Below are 17,953 nucleotides of genomic sequence, written 5' to 3' on the forward strand. Positions count from 1 at the left end.
GTTATTGAAATTAGGGCTAGATAAGACCTTACTAATGTTTAGTGAAGTGAATCTTTAGAGAATACTTTCTTCTTTTTGTAGACAAACGCCAAGAATTTACCAGTTTGAAACTCTACTCTTGCCTCCCTGCCTTTCATTAAGTATGGTTTGAGCAGGTTAGGCTGGCAACATGAAAATTGCAGTGCCTTACCTGAAAATTTCCCTTGGAGTAATGAGGGCCACAGATCCATGATGTTGAAGATCTCTGCTTTATGCAGCTTTGGAGGAACATCTTACCGTTCAGTCACTGGCAGGGCAAAATCTGCCAGCTGAGACGTTTCCACAGCCTAGACAATATCTAACCACTCTGTATCAGGCCATGTCTGCACTACAAACTTTGATTGATACAAGTTACATTGATGTACAGCTGCCAAAGTTAGTATAGCGCTTGTTGGTGTGCATGCTTGGGTCAGCACAGCATGTACTTACCAGGAGTGCTTGTGTTGATGCAAAGTGTGATGCACCATGGGTAGGTAGCCCAATGTGTCACATGCCACCGTTTGGCAAAATGCCTTGTGGGAAATTTTCACATCTGGTAGGGTTAGATCTCTGGGAGCTGGTGGTCAAGTTTCCAGCATGCAACTTTCACCATCCCATAATGTTATCCAAAACCCATAATTTTCATGCCATTTTAAAAAATTCCACAAACCTGAGGAGCACCTTTCTGGCAGCCATCCACAACAGCACGCCCCACAGCTTTGCGCTAGTTGCAGGTGTGTTGCAAATACAGGCTGCACAGCCCTCCTGTACTGGCAGACCTGCAGAAAGGACCATTACAGGGATATAACAATTTCTTCAAGGAAAGATTGCTAAGGGACATAATGAAAAACAATTCAAGGTGGTTGTTGGCATACATGTAGTAGTTGTGGATGATGGAGCGCTGCATCTGGACCCAAGAAATGAGCACTGACTTGTGGGATTGTATCATAATGCAGGTTTGGGACAATGAGCAGTGGCTGCAGATGTCCTGCTGCTGTGGCCTGAGCAATCCCAAGTCCTGCAGCGAAGGGACATTCAAATCAGAGCTGCACTCTGGTAGATGAGAAGTGCAGGGCGATCGCACTCTGGAAGCTTTTAACGCTGGCTTGCTACCCATCAGTGGGCTATGATTTTGAATTGGAAAATCCAATGCACAGCTGTAGGGCCATCAATCATCTCCTGTTACACAGCAAGGTGGTTCCTGAACTGCAGTGGGTTGATAGATGGCGTGGACATCCCTATTTTGGCACCAACCCTTCTTGCAACAGAGTACATCAACAGAAAGGACTCCTTTTCTGTGGTTATGCAAACACTTATGGATCACTGGGGATGCTTCAGTGATATCAATATGGGCTGGTCATGGAAGGTGCATGATGCTCACATCTTTAAGAACACAGAACTGTTCAGACATTCTTTCCCAACTGGCAGATTACTATTGGTGATAATGAAAGGCCAATAACTCTGGGAGCCCCACCCTACCCTTTGTGCTCCTGGCTCATGGCCACCATGACAGCACCAAAGAAAGAGTCAACTACTGCCTCAGTGGGTGTAGTCTGACTGGGCTTTTGGTAGACTGAAGGGACCCTGGCAGTGTTTACGCACTAGATTGGATCTCAGTGAGAAAAATATCCCAATGGTTAGAGTTGCCTCTTGTTGCTTGCATAATAGCTGTGAGACAAAGGGTATGACTAAGCAGCAAAGAAAAACCGTGGCTGGCCTGTGCCAGCCGACTCGCATTGGGACTGCAGGGCTGTTTCATTGCTGTAGGGTCGTAGTCTGGGCCTCAGCTCAGCCACCGAACTCTATGCAGCTCTGAAACAGCTCCACAGCCTGAGCCCTGTGAGCCTGAGTTGGCTAGCGCAGGCCAGCCCCAGGTGTGTTGCTGCTGTGTAGCCCCAAAGGGACAGAAGCTGCCACTGGCGTGGGCAGTAGTTACACAGTAACTGTCCACTGAGTTTGAGCCGCCAGACACAAGGGTCATTACAAGAGCTCAACAAAGTAGTTGAGGAAGGCTTTGAAAGAACACTTCAGTGGGCAGCCACAGTAGTGTTCTGTGTGGAATTGTTCTCTGTGTCTGAAGCTTTTGCTACTGCTAGGAATTGTGTAGGGCTTGCTGTACATTTATAAATATGATTTTTTTTTAACCTATGGGCTCTGTGGTGCTCTACCGTTACAAGTAGTGGGTGCTTTGACTAGTACTATGCATTATACAATGTGTTGTGAACGGATATTTTATTTTTAAAAACTACAACTGTATCGATTTGATAAAAACAAATTGCAAAAAATAGGTTTACTGCAATGGTTCCACTCAAACTTTTCACACAGGGGCATGTCCTACCATGGAGGAAGAAACAAGGAAGCCATCCCTATACATTTTTGAGAAAGAATTGCAAAGTAGCTCTGTGAAAGTTTCATCAAGAGCTCTCAAGAGAATACGAGGATGTCCCGCTGTGCATAAATAAAGTACTTCACATGGCCACCCTCACCAAATGTGACAGGGGAAGTGAAACGCAGATAATTCTACCCCTGTTTGTTGAACAAGTAAAACACTGAAAAGTCAATTTGTGTGTCATGGCAGCTTGGGGATGAGCTGGGCATCATCTTTACATTTAAACATTGTAAGGGAAAATATATGCACACACTTCCCCTTCAGCAGGCTCATCGGTGTTCGGCTAGTCAGACTGCGGTGGGACTTGAACTGATCATGGCTCCTAATATGGCTGGACCACCCCCCCTCGCCCAGGTGTGTCTCGCGCTCACTGACCCTGGCAAGGATCTCTGGCTTGGGCTCCTGCAAGATGTCCATAGTGTTTTATGGGGTGTTTTTAGGGTCTCTAGTGTGCTGCTCTTTGTAGACACAAAGTCCGCAGCTCAGCACCAGAGTGCTTGGTGGACTTCCTGCCCTTGCCACATGCCTGCCACAATTCCTTTGTTTTCATGGGGCACTGCTGCTGCTCCCGAGTATGCCTTTTCCTGCAAGCTTTCTGCAGATGTCCACATTTCTAGGGCTGGCCTGGCAGACTTTTCTCCCTACAGGTCCAGGAAAGCTGAGAGCGCCTGTCTACTCCAGGCAGGAATGTGTCAAGCTGGTGTGGTTGGTGAGAGAGTTGCACACAAGGGAGAACTGATGGGTGTACTTGCCAAAGCGGGCAATCAGGAAAAGGCACTTCAAAAATACTGGGTTTTAAAAGAGGGGCAATGGGGTCATTTTGGGTCTCTGTGACCCATGGAGTTTACAACTGTGATGTGAGCAAGCAGTGTTACAGGGAATGGGCCAGTATGCAGCAACTGCTGTTAGAGTCAATACAGGTTGTGCAGTATATACATTCACAGTGTGTTGACTTCCATAGGTCAAGCACAGCAGCATGCTGTTCAGAAAGGTGGTGTTACTGCATCGCCGTAACAGGAGGCTTATGTCAGCAGGAGACAAATTTATGTCTAGAAACATGTACCAATAGGGCTACACAAGGTGACTTATATTGACCTACTTTGTTGTGTAAACCAAGCCTTAGTAATGAAAGTGAACATTAAGACTAACAGACCAATCCTTCTAAAGAGCATGGAATATAATGAAACAAACTTTGAGTGCCAGTAACTCATCTCATATCTTTCCCCCACAGAATAGCCTATTCAGCATAGGGTAGATCTGTAGATCTCTATTTCAAGAACCTAAATTTTTAATAAGAAATATATAAAATTTTCATGAGGGCCAGAATTCCATGCCATTGGGATTTTCATACTAGTATGTTCCCCAAGGGGGACACTGCTATGTACAATGGTGAAATAGGGTAGTTAGCAGGACGCTGTACTAGGGAGCACCCATCTACCAAGGGCAGCATCAGAAAATGATTGGCTGAGCAGGTGACTACTTTGTATGAGAGTTTACAATAACTGAGCGGGTGAGCTCTTACTCTGAAAGATGGAAGTGTGTTTTTTGACTTGTATATCTCTGAGATAATAACTACTACAAATGGAAGCTTGAAGGCTTCTCTGTTCAATACCAGATGATGAACGCTTTGATCTTTCCATGCTATGCAGTAAATATATCCACCTAAACTAGCCTGGAAATGTTAAGGAGAGGTGTGTGGCCTAACCCAGTATTTCTCACCCTTTTTGATACCAGGGACCAGCTTCCTACCTTCCTAAACTGCATCAGGGAAATCTCAGGGACCAGCTCTGTTCCTCAGGCCAGTCGTTGAGAACACTGGCCAACCCCCACTCCCTCAAAAGGCACACTTCAGTGCTAGCTCTGCTCAAGATGCACAGCTGTGAACCCTCTCTAAGCACCAAAGGCCTTTCTTCTCACAAAAAAGCCCAAGGAAGTGTTGCTCCCTTATAGCCTTTAGGTCAGCAGTAAGAGCACCTACCTCATGTGGGTTCAAATCCCCCTCTGGAAGGCATGGAGCAGGAATTTGAACCTGCATCTCCCACGTCTCAGGGAAGTGGCCCAAGCCCTGGACTATGGGAAATTCTAGCATGTGTCTCCCACATCAGAACCCTAACCCTTTAGCTCTTTCTGGCCTAATGACTATTTAATTTATATAGAAGTAGAATGGTTTCATAGCTTAGTAGTTGGGGGGGGGGTGGAGATGGGGGTTCAAAGCCCTGCTCCACATCAGCCAGCAGGATCTGAGGCTAGGCCTCTCACAAAACAGGTACTCATCTAGCAAGACAGTTTGTCTACCTCTTTCTTCACAGCCTTCTCCCCCATGCTGCACTCCATGAATATGAGTTGACCTGCATTCCTGGAGCCTGGAAGTAGACTACACCTCCCCTGTCAGGGACTCACATGTGTGGCCTATCTCCAAAGCTATGCAGAGCAGGAACCCAATGAACCTCATTACAAATAAGGAACTATCCTGTGACTTACTCAGAACTCTCAGAGATTGCCAAAGACTGACATCTGATTTGCCTCTGAATGGAAGGGGACAAAAAAAATAAGACAAGGTACAGTATCAGCCTGCTCACAAATTGAAGATTTTAGACTACAAAATCTCCTCAGGCTAGCTGGTACCATCATGTAGAAGTCTAGCTGCTTCCATTACATGATAGAGACAGTGTTGCTGTCTACTATTCCTCCCCCGTAAAGCAGTTCTGAGTTGAGCTTACCCCTGCAGAGTCAAGCAGAAGTGAAAAGTAATTGTTTTTCTACTAAAACCCACAAGGAAAGAAAATGGAGCTCGTCAAACGAAATTCCATCAAAGGATCCTAGAATATAACAAGGGTACAGGAAAAGGAGATACAAAAGCCTTTGGACTTCCTGTCCCCAGTAATCAAGAGGCAAGCATCATCAGCTTCTGCAGTAGACAAACAGCATATTAAAATTTTTGCTATACTATGAGAATGAAAGTTAGTCTGTTCTATTTACTAGTTTACCTAAATTACTGCTTGAACTACTTCAGTTTTCCAAAAACTTTTGTTAGCAAAGCACTCTAATTTTAGAAGACAGTAGCATTAGTAACACTCTTGGTCATCTAGAGCATTGAGAGACTCTGATTGGTTTACTGAAATACAGTCCAAAAATGACCAAAACTTTGCTTCATTAACTAGACCTATCGAAAATACAAAGAGGGCAAATTTAATGCTGTTAATTCCAGTGAAGTAAATGGAGTTGATGGATTTAGCTAATATGTCCAAAACATTCAATAAGCCGTTTTCTCAGCAGGAGTTACAGATCATACTGATATGACAACGTAAGAGACATTTTAGTGTTACTACAAATCAACCCAGATTACTTAATATGCTAGCATTTGAGTATATGCTGAAAGTTCAGTTTGAAGTTATATTCAACTTGTTTGTAAATTTAACAAATGTTTGAAGCATTTAAGTCAACTCCTACAAAATGTAAAAGTATTCACATACTCTTTGAAAGTAGCAGAAAATGAGCCTCAATATTGCTTAAACCAGATTATAAACATCTTCTATATAAAATCAACAGTGACATACCCAGTGGACTTCATGGGAGACAAGCCCTATTCCCTTTGAGGGAGGGTGTTTTTTGTTTTTAAATGAGTGGATGTTTCAGGGTTGTTTTGGCTGGGTGTGTTTTTGGGGTAGAAGTGTAGGTAAATATGCGAGTTTCATGCTTAAGGGGGGGGGGGGGAGAGACCATTTTGAAAATGAAAGTTTTAGTGAAGACAACCAGACTGATGTGCCTGATCCTCTCTAAACATCTGAGCCACATCTGGCTCCCTGAAACTGAGAATGCTTTGTCACCACTTTGACTGGGGGCTGAACATTTTCAATCTAAGGTGGAAGACCTTGTCTACTTCAAAATGTTTCCCTTTTCTGACCAACATTGCTTTAAAGGTTGATACTATTATAATACTATTCATCATTTTTATATCAATACTGTTTGATTTTGATTGAGATAGGACACCACCTGGAGTAGTTTCTGTATGTATTGTTTTACCCACTTTCATTTAAACAAAAACCACCTTTATTTCACACTTCTCTTTATAATTGCATAGGATGAAAAATTAACTCAGCTTGGGGGCAATTAACTTTTAATTATACTTATAGCGCCTCCCTCTACTTGCATCTTTTCTCCTCAGGATCCAATAGTCAACAGCATCTATGAAGCAGAATGATGGCACTCAAATGGATGAAATTCCTAGTGATGAACAACAATTTGAGGTGACGGGGGTGTAAATTAACTGCTTTACTTTCCACACACAGGTATTCTCAGCCAATGCAGTAAGTAGTGGCCAATACTGCTTACCATAGTCATACAATATCAGCGGGATTTGGCCCTACTCCTGCATTGCTCACCTCTCCAAACAAGGCTTTAGTCACATTTCTAGAAGAGATTCTGCCACATGCATGCTTGAAGTAATCACTGGTAATTATTCCCTAGAAAAATCTTGTAATGGCATTATAGTATCACCACTCAGCCTGTGACCATTTGAAGTACCAGTGTCAAAGACCATTTACAAAAATAAAGGCAAAGAAATATCATGTATTAAAACACCAAACTTAACATTTTTCTTTTACAAAGACTAAGTATATTGACACCTTTGTACAGATAAAAGCAATTTTAGTGCTATATTTTAACAAATTCTAATACAAAAAAAATCGCCTACTCAATAGTATGATTCTTAATGACAAACCTCTACAAAAACATATAGCTTTACTGTTAAGATGTCAGTCCACTGAGTAATGCTTGCTCAAAAACATTATAAAGTTAAATATGCCCATATTATAAATTTTACAGTTTATCCTCAAACTATACATTTGGAGCACAATGAACATTAGAAGTAAACAAAATCTACTTAATTTATTACAAGAACTGTAGAACCCAAAAATGGAAAGCATGCCACCAGCGAAGTTCACTGTAGGCTAACATTTTCTTTGATCAAAACAATTTATAAACCATACTTTTGTGAAATTGTACATCTAATTTCTGCATATTGCTCTATTTCACACAGGTTTGATTCTCTGAGTTTTAAATATGAAATGATCTGAAACTAGCTGAAATAAAGGAATACAAAAAATGGATAGCTATCAAACATCACTTTATATAAATTGCTATTCAGAAATGTTTATATATGGTTTAGGCAGTTTAGTTACAAAGCCATTTTTCTCTTAAATTTGTAAGCAGCTAATGGGTCTTCTAAGATGGTTTTTTTGGTCAAATGGCTCGTTAGACTCCTTTTAAAATTCAGTGTTCACTCTGCTCTGTTATTTTTACTTAAACAGCCATTATTACATTCAACATTTCTCTGCATATTTTTAACTTCCACTTACCTAGAAATACATGCAGTATTCCAGATAAAACCAGTCTTGCAGCATTTGATTAACTTTTAAGAAAAGCCTGTCAATTTCAACCAGTCAAAAATATAGTATATCTACAATTTCTTCCAGAATGCTTCAGCTTTCTGAGCTATAATTAATATTTTAAAACAAGTTTAGAAATGACCCTGAAGACCCTAAAATGTCAAGTTTACATTAAAAAATGCATAGAGGAAAAAAAGCTTTTGGTAACCCTCATTATTAAATCTATAAAATATATCCTGTGCAAATTACTAATCAGAAATTAAATGAGTAGCAAATTTAATATTTTTAAAGTGTCTAAACAATATTTCTGTTGCCTTACCTCTTAATTTACTACTATGTAATGTATGAGTTTCATAGCCTACTAAATGCTCCATGTAATCTTAAAATTCTGTATTTCAGGCAGTTCATATCATTTAAACACTAGGTAACTGCTATAGTCTGCGGTAAAAGCATTCAATCTCATCTCCTTTTGTAAGTCAATACAAATCAGTCATGTTCACTATTAATATTTATATCAAAGTAACAGGGATAAAATATTGTAATTCATAGCTAATATTTTGCAACCACAACTTTTAAATATGTCTATCTTTTCAAATTTTATTATTTACATAAATTTAGAGTCACTGTCAATGGCAAAGTGAGAAAACCTAAAACAGACTAATTTTATTAGGATGAAAGGTTTCTGGAATATCCAGATTTAAGCATAGAAAATGTGGATTTCAGAAATTAGTGCTAAATAGGACATCCATTTACTAATCGAAGTAGTGACATTACAATAAAAATAATATTAAATAAGCTTGTGATAAGTTGCAATATGGTATTCTCAAATTTAAGGTGCTATTTCACATGCCGTGAAGTCTTTAAGGACTTTACCATGTGGGCATCATGTCTGGGAACCAGACTCTACCAAGATGCTTTGACACTTCCCAATGAATCTGCTCCAAGCTGTACTTCTGATCAGGAATCAAGACTTCCTCCATTATAGACAGCTGAGAGAGGCGGCCACCACACATCTTCACGAACTCCACAAAGGCACTGCACGAGACTTCGCATTCCCCTAGGCCAATAGCTGACAGATTCTTACAGCGTTCTGCAATACGAATAAGCTCTTCATCTAGTGGCCGTAATCCATTGGCACACACAACCAGTTCAACTAATCGAGGACATGTCATTCCAACACGACCAAGTACATCTTTGCTTACTGACCTCCCAAAGTAAAGGTGGGTGACAGGGGTTTCGTAACGAAAGAATGGGTCAAACTCCTCTTCATATAAGAAAAAGTACATGACTAAGTTTACTTTGGGAGAATGCTTGATGAAAGCATCCCAGCTGCTCTTCTGAATTGTGTGGAAGTGAGTCTGTCCAGGATTCTCACTGACTACATCAATGCGCAAATGTTCTAATCTGACGTGTTTCTCAGAAGACAAAGCAAGCAGAAGCTCATCACTCAAGAGATGGTAGTTCAATGCCAACTCACGTAAACCATGACAGTGGTCAGCCACACAAAGGATACCTTGAAAAGAACATCGAAGTGTTAACATTTGTTTTCATGGAAAATGTCTTATAAATCAAAGCGAGTTTTCTTGAATTTAACCTCAAACAAAAATTAGCTTTTGCATGTCAAACAGAAGCAGGAGTTCTGAAGTGCAAAATCCAGAGTAACCTAGAATATCTATATTATGAGTTACAGACACTGAAATAAAATTATCTTTGATAGGATGCTGATAAGCATACTTGTGAATAATTCATTAATCTCAAACTCCTGCCTTAAGACCTTTTCATGACTGTACTATAATGTATTCTCTGTACATACACAGTTAGGCATATATGCACTAATGACTGAACATTTGTTTTCGTTTACACTTGCAAATCATTCTTTACTACACCAAGTCGTATGTTTTGTTGTAGCATGCAATTTCGGTGTCCAAAGCATTCATATTATGCACTGACGTTTGTTCTATGAAGTGTAAAAATTTCAAGTATAAGAAAAAGGTACAGTGAGAACAGATGGATTATCAAGAATAAAGGTCGTCCACGGCTGCATAACATGTGCTCTGAAGTGACTACTGCACTTCTCCCTGGCCTGACATTTCAAGTAGTAACACATTTCTACATGGAGTTTGACTTTGTCCTGCCAAATTGCTGTATGTTGGAGGAGGAAGCACTGAGGTCAATGTACTCACCCCTAAGGCCCTCAGTGGAGGTGGGGGGAAAAGAAAGAATCTTTCCAGGTAGACACAGATGTTAACCAGGAAAGAATTTTAAAGACATCAACATGACAGTAGAAAAACAATTCTCCCTATTAGTTTACAGTTGTCAGCCAGGTAAACAGGAGCTTGTTAGCTGAAGAATCATAGAATCGTAGAATATCAGGGTTGGAAAGGACCTCAGGAGATCATCTAGTCCAACCCCCTGCTCAAAGCAGGGCTGATCCCCAGTTAAATCATCCCAGCCAGGGCTTTCCTTTCACCTCCAGCAATCACTGTGTGTTTTGGGACAGTTTCCTAAACAAAAACAATGGAAATATGGAGCTCACAACCAGCTTTAGAAAAACAATTAGGAGACACGAAGTCTGCTTTCTGCAAGATTTGGGGTGAGAGTATCAAGTTCCTAGTGAAGAGTTAGGTGTCTTACATGGGAAGGGAAAAGAAAAAAAAAAATCACCTAACAACCTGTTTCACACTCTGTCCACTAAGGACATTACTACAGCCCTTCCAAGCCTGAATAAGTGTAGCAGTGTAGAAAGGAGGGAACTGAAAACTGGAGCCAGCAACTTCCAGAGTGGCTGTTTTACTGTGGAGTTTTTTGGTGGGTTTTTTTTGGCCCTGCAGAGTGCTCACTTCTTCCTGTAAAGCAGCCACATTGCCTAGTGGTTAAGTAGCATGCAGACAGTGCCAATAAAAACAAAACAAAACAAAAAAAAAACAACACACAACATCTTTACCACCACCCCATGATATATGAGATATTCCCTATATTTTGTATTTGCAGTCCCATTCTATGGTAAATTTAAACTAAAAAAACCCCAACCCTTTCCAACTGTAGTAAACTCCTACTATATACAGCCTTCTGGGTTTTGCATGCTGCAGAATTCAGCCTAAAATTTAGGCTGGGTATGGTCCAATTTTGTTTATCTACAGAAAACAAACATTTGATTCGGAACTGAAAATTTTAGCTGAAAAATTAAGCTACAACTTTGAAATAACTGAAAATATATATATATCTGTCAAACCTCTAAAGAATTTTCACTTAAACTCTACTTACTCAAAACATTGATCTTAAAAATGTAATGATTTCTTCAACAAAACTACAAACACTTAAGCGTTTTCTACCTCAGGATCAGAAATATTAAATGTAAACCAGTTTTCATTATATCAATAATATTCTCTAATCTGTCACTTTAATGCTGCATTTAGTGTATACCAGTTAAATTCATTTCAATGTCTTACCATTGAATTCTTTGCTGTATAACTGAAGTGTTTTTCTATTTAATTTCTTGTAAAAAATAATGCAAATATGAACATTGTCTTTATTCTCAAAATTAATTTTAAGATTAAACTTGAGTGAAATTCTTCAACTTCATAAAGATTGGAGTACAAAGTAACAAACCCAAAATCTTAAATTACATCATAATCTGGGATTCAGTAATTTACACACTGAAATAGAGGGGTCAGAGATGCCCTCTTCCCCAGTAACCCTATGGGAAAACTAAAGTGATACATACAGAGATACTGCAAGACTTGGGAGTAAGAATTGTTCATGGTAACATTACAAATGTTCATATTTTTGTTAAAAAGGAAACTGTTTCCTAAAACAGCACTCAGTGAAATGTAATCCTTTCTGAAGTATTATTTTTGAAAGGAAAATATGAAGATCATAATAAAAACTCTAGATGACTGGTAACTATGATGGTCAGGTGCCTCACTGTAATTCAAACAATATAAACTGCAGAACTCAGACTGGTGCCTCCATAATAAATCAGAGAGAAAGGAATGTCCAGTGGCTAGAGCACTAGCCTGCAATGTAGGATTCCTATTCCTCCACAAACATCCTATGACTCTAGGCAAGTCACTTAGGATTGAATGCTCAAAAGGATTTAGGCACTGTGAATTGTGAACAACGCTCTTGTTGCCGAAAAGACTAACGGCATTTGGGGCTGTACAAGTAGGATCATTGCCAGCAGATCGAGGGATGTGATCATTCCCCTCTATTCAGCACTGGTGAGGCCTCATCTGGAGTACAGTGTCCAGTTTTGGGCCCCAGACTATAAGAAGGATGTGGAGAAATTGGAAAGAGTCCAGCAGAGGGCAACAAAAATGATTAGGGGACTGGAGCACATGACTTATGAGGAGAAGCTGAGGGAACTGGGATTGTTTAGTCTGTGGAAGAGAAGAATGAGGGGGGATATGATAGCTGCTTTCAACTACCTGAAAGAGGGTCCAAAGAGGATGGATCTAGACTGTTCTCAGTGGTAGCAGATGACAGAACGAGGAGTAATGGTCTCAAACTGCAGTGGGGGAGGTTTAGGTTGGATATTAGGAAAAGCTTTTTCACTAGGAGGTGGTGAAGCACTGGAAGGGGTTACCTAGGGAGGTGGTGGATTCTCCTTCCTTAGAGGTTTTTAAGGTCAGGCTTGACAAAGCCCTGGCTGGGATGATTTAGTTGGGGATTGGTCCTGCTTTGAGCAGGGGGTTGGACTAGATGACCTCCTGAGGTCCCTTTCAATCCTAATATTCTATGAATTCAAGTTTTTCAACAGTTTATAGCAATCTGGTAAGTGGATCACTTCCATGCAAAAAAACAAAAAAAAAAACCCCCAAACAATCACACAAAAAAGTGGTAAGCCAGAGTACTCAAAATTTCCTTATTTTCTTCCAGATATTCTTGCTTCTATTGTAGTTTCCTTGCTTTGGAGCTCAAACATAACATGAAGCCAACTGTTTACATGCTAGCTTATTTCCAGTCTGTTCCACTCTGTTCTCTCTAGCCAGGCACACCAGACCTCAGCTGAGTGCTTTTCCCAGTTGCTTAGCACAGTCCATTGTTTTGTCACTATTTCATTCTGCTCCATTCTACCACCTCACAAAAGGGCAACAGTAGTTTTGCTCTATTTCTTAAAAATGCCATTTTCCACCTAAAAATCTTTACATTTAAACCAGGCCATTAGAATATAAACAAACAGAAGATGATTTTCTATGTTCATGAAAGCAAAGTATTGTCAAATACCAACTATTACAAACTTTACTGTGCTTAAGCAGTAAACCGGGGGGAGGGGGAGGAAAGAGAAGAAAAACAGAGTTATTTTAGTGCTATGATATAGTGTACAAGTCAAGGTCTTCTTGAAAGTAATTGTGATTAAAAAATTTTAAAGATACTAGCACTCCACAGATTTCTCCATGTTAAAACACTATATACCCTTATTTGTGCAAAGCTACACATCCAAATACCACCAAGTAAATTTATTAGATTGTGACTTCTGGTCATTCTGGGTGGACTATCCCCTGTTTTCTTTACATCTTTAGTCAGCATTGTGCTGCTAAATTTTATATGTAATTATTAAAATTACTGTTTCATTCAGGCTTTTACATTATATGTATCACCCTGGTGTCCAACTACCTTCCAAAGATAAATTAAAGAAAATGAACAGCATGTCATGTTTGGTTCCTGCTATTTTCTTTTCCTCTGGGAAAATGTATCTGTCATTTTTAAGCAGATGTGCTGTTATTTGTGAAAGCAAGCTCAAATCATGCATTGTTTTTGGAACAGAAAGTAGTGAAATTTAAGGTAGTTCTTAGTTCCTGCAGGAGAAAGTTCTACGGTCTTGAAGCAGCTTGAGAATGCTCTGTCTACTACACAAACTAGCTTCACCCTTGCAGCAGACCCTTCTGTGTTAGAGAAGTAGAACTATCAGTGACAGAAGATGTGTTGTACAGCCCAGGTCCTTCACCCCTTTGATGTTGGGTGTCTATTTTCTTGTTTTCAATTCAAGTACAGTAACTCCTCGTTTAACATTGTAGTTATGTTCCTGAAAAATGCTACTTTAAGCGAACCAATGTTAAGTGAATCCAATTTCCCCATAAGAATCAATGTAAATAGGTTCCAGGGAAATGTTTTTCACCAGACAAAAGACTATACAATAAGTTTTAAAACAATCAATTTAATACTGTACTCAGCAACAGCGATTGTGAAGCTTGGTTGAGGTGGTGAAGTCAAAGGGTGGGATATTTCCCAGGGAATGCCTTACTGCTAAATGATGAACTAGCACTCGGCTGAGCCCTCAAGGGTTATCCCATTGTTGTTAATGTAGCCTCACACTCTACAAGGCAGCATGAATGGAGGGAGGGGAGACAGCATGGCAGAGAGAGACAGAGACATACACCCTGTGAGAGAGATGTGCATTGCCCCTTTGAGTAAGCTGACTCCACTCAAAAGGTACATTGCCTTTTAAAGTAGATTAGCAAGTTGAGACAGCAACTGCTGCCAGCAAGCTTCCTCAGTCCTTAGCCCTGTAGTGTCATCCCCCCTGTGGAGATAAGGTTCAGGAGATGGGGTACAGGAGCAGGACACCCTGACATTAGCATCCCTGTTCCCATCGCCTCTGCACAGCAAGCAGGAGGCTCCAGGGAGCAGCTCCAAGGCAGAGGGCAGGAGCAGCACACAGCAGTGGGGGGAGGGACAGGTGAGCTGCCCGGCAATTGACAGCCTGCTGGGCAGCTGCCACACAGGGAACTTAGGGGCATAGGCACCAAATTCCACTGTTCCCAGTGGGTGCTCAACCCCATCCCCGGCTCTGCCCTTGCCCCACCCCCATTCCACCCCTTCCCCCAAGTCCCCGCCCCTTCTCCACCTCCTCCCCTGAGCACACCACGTCCCCGATCCTCCCCGGTCCCTCCTGGAAAGTCCTAATCACTGCCAAACAGCTGTTTGGTGGTGGGAAGTGCTGGGAGGTGAAGTGGGGGTGAGAGGAGCTTGGCTGCCGGTGGGTGCAGAGCACCCACTAATTTTTCCCCATGGATGTTCCAGCCCTGGAGCACCCACAGAGTCGGTGCCTATGGATAGGGAGGCTGCCGGTCCACCCTAGTTCCAAGCCCCAACCAGCTAGCTCCAACGGGCTGCTCTTTCTGCAAGCAGCGGACAAAGCAGGCGGCTGCCAAACAACATTATAAGGGAGCATTACGCAACTTTAAACGAGCATGTTCTCCAGTTGATCAGCAACGTAACAAAACAACGTTAACCAGGACAACTTTAAGTGAAGAGTTACTGTAAAGGATAAAATTGCTCTTTCAGAACAAGGAAATCAGACACTCCATTATCCATGGCACTCCATAATTCAAGTCATAGTCATAGTCATAATGAACTGCTCTGGAGAAACTCACATTCTGAAATACCTGAGAATGTATTCTACTTCCAGTGAAGCACAAGAGAGTTGTCAACCTATTTTAAGTCATCAAATTGGATTGAGACTTCTAAAAGATTCCTCCATGTCCCCCCACATCAATCACCCTCCAGAGCGGAGCTGATTTAAATCAACAAGTAGAAAACCTTGATTTAAATCACTGGTTTTAATTTTGAGTATTTATACTTGTTATTTTCCTAAATAAAAGTTTATTCTCATTAGTTGGTAGCCATTAAAACATGCTGATTTGCAACTATATAAAACAATCAAAAAAGTACCAAATTTATTGTAATCAGGAGGATCACTATAGCTATGCACATTTATTTCAGCAATTATATAGCATATATAGATTCTTAATTTTTTACTTATGTTAGAAAATGGTGAATGATCCACTTACTAGAGGATTAACTTTTTATTTGTACTATGCTCTATTTGGATGGAAATTGGAATTTTATTTAAAAAATGCACTAAAACAGCATTTTAAATTTGTATTGGTTAAATGAAACTACTTTTTATGTGATTGATACACAAAGAAAAAAAGTTAAATGCAAAATATTTTTGATAAACATTTATTAAACAAAGGATGCATCATCTGTAGTGAATGAACTGAACTGATTGTTTCTGGTTACCATGTCCTTTAAGATTTTAGAATTAGTCACTCATTCTCTCACACCTTATTTTTATTCTTAGACTGGAAAAGGAAAAGAAAATGAAGTTTTCTTGTTTTTTCAGCTCCTAATAGGGTTATTAACTTTGAATGAACTAGTCACTGAACTGAACAAACTAGAGTAAACAAATATTTGTTCTGCACTTGTGGAAGAGGATACTGCTGTCAAAAGATGGTTTAGCACTTCAACACACTCTTTAAAACTTTAGCAGCAAACAGATACTGCTTATTTTTTAAAAAAAATTTAAAATAAATTTTCATTCGTCCTGCCCCCCCCAGCTCAAAATTATTTGTCCATGATGGTCAAATACTATGTTTCATAGGCATACAGTTTTGATATTCTTATGAAACAAAGACAGTGGAACAAGTATTAAAATGTCAGGGGCTGTAAATACTAGCTAAAAAACCCACCACCAATTTTTCAGAAGATTTCTGGATAGTTCACACTGTGCAAGAAAATAAAAGAAAAAGAAAAGAAAAAACATTTTTTAAACACACACACACACACACACACACACACACAGAGTAGCTCACCTGCAGGAGAAACATAAGGACAACTGCTCATTTTTAACAGCTTAAGCGTATCACTGTTGTTAGCCACTAGTACTTTGAGGGATGGATCATCTACTGGCGTATCATCTATTTTAAGTGAAGAGAGGGATTTGGAGTTTACAAACACCACTGTCAGTGCAGAGATAAAATGTGACTGCAGAAGGGAAAAAAACAGTAACAGTGAAACAGAGATGTGAAACATTCCAAATATATTTTCAAAACTAATGTTTCCTTACATCTTCACATATAGATAGCCTAAAGGAAGGTGTAGAGTAACATCTATCGCAATATTTAACATTACTGCATCCATTTTATTTCAACTAGACAGTAAAACATTTGATCAAGTGTGCTTTTTTTTTTTAAATCAAGTATTTAGTTTTTTTGTTATAAATCCTTGTCTATGAATGGTCATTGATAATATTCAACATTAAGAGGAACTGGGCCAAAAAAATGAAGTGCTGTAAAATTCAAAATATCCTATACAAGTGCACAAACCTAAAAGTAAGCTCTGAAGATTACTTGCAAAGTGCACTTCCAAGGCAACATCCTCCAGACTCAGACATGAAGGAAAACTGCAATATATAAAATCTGTTCTAAACACTTTATCTACATACAAAGACTAAGTTTAGCAAAAATGCAAGTCTGAAATTTAATCAGAATTATTAAAAGAAGAAGATACCAGAGTTTAAGACCAGAAGGGAACACTAGGTCATATAGTCTGACCTCCTGTGCACCACAGGTCACCCGTATAATTGTGAAGGCAGTCTTCCAAATGTGTAAAAAAAGAGTAAACCTGTTTTGTAACTGTTCTTTGAAATGTGTTTCACAAATCCATTCCACTTCAGGTGTGTGTACACCCAGTGTACCGGAGCCAGATATGTTCTTCCCATAGCAGTACCCACTGAGGCAGCACATGCACCCTTGACACACTTATGCTGCCAGCCAATGGTCTAAAGGGGTGGATTTGGTCCTTGTCAGTTCCTTCTTACTGGATAAGAGATTGATAAGATAAGAGGGGGAAAGGAGGGTGGGTCATGGAATGGACGTGTGCAACACATCTTGAAGTACGTTAGTAACTGTTTTTGATTCTTAAAGGGATTTTCCACTGAGTCAAACAATTCAGCCCAGAAAAGGGTTTCAGAGTCTGCCTGAACAATGACTGTGAAACTACATGTCTGAATTTGGCATCATCCCTTTAATGATGACAGCATAATGTTTTGTGAGAGCATGTATACATCACCAGGTTGCAGCTTTACAGATTTACCCTATTGATATGACTCAAATGCAGCTGAAGCCTGTTGAGCTCTTGTAGAGTGTGCTAAAACTGCTCAGCATAGGGACTTTGGCAATGTCATAGCATATGCAAATAGAAGATGAAATCCTAAAGGAAGGTCCTTCATCCTGTCAGCAAAGGAAACAGCTAAGGAGATCTCCTAAAGAGGTAGGTTTTGTCTAAACAGAAAGCTAACACTTTAACATCCAAAGTATGCAGTGTCTCTTCCTCCTTATGGGAATGTAGCTTTGGAAAAAAGGAAAGCAAATAG

The 17,953-nt window shown here is 40.0% G+C and overlaps 1 protein-coding gene across 2 annotated transcripts in view; it reads right to left on the bottom strand.

The window, feature by feature from the left end:
- Positions 1-6,956: 6,956 nt before the first annotated feature.
- FBXL3 (F-box and leucine rich repeat protein 3) overlaps positions 6,957-17,953 on the bottom strand; it is a 41,195-nt gene continuing 30,198 nt past the window's right edge. For both annotated transcript variants that reach the window (XM_077812504.1, XM_077812495.1), the window contains exons 4-5: positions 16,392-16,563; positions 6,957-9,307 (exon numbers count right to left, since the gene is read on the bottom strand). In XM_077812504.1, coding sequence (XP_077668630.1) covers positions 8,664-9,307; positions 16,392-16,563 — 816 coding nt within the window. In that variant the 3' untranslated portion in view covers positions 6,957-8,663. The remainder of the gene's footprint in view (positions 9,308-16,391; positions 16,564-17,953) is intronic.

The sequence above is a fragment of the Eretmochelys imbricata genome, chromosome 1 (assembly GCF_965152235.1).
Source record: "Eretmochelys imbricata isolate rEreImb1 chromosome 1, rEreImb1.hap1, whole genome shotgun sequence".
In the NCBI taxonomy this organism is placed as follows: domain Eukaryota; kingdom Metazoa; phylum Chordata; order Testudines; family Cheloniidae; genus Eretmochelys; species Eretmochelys imbricata.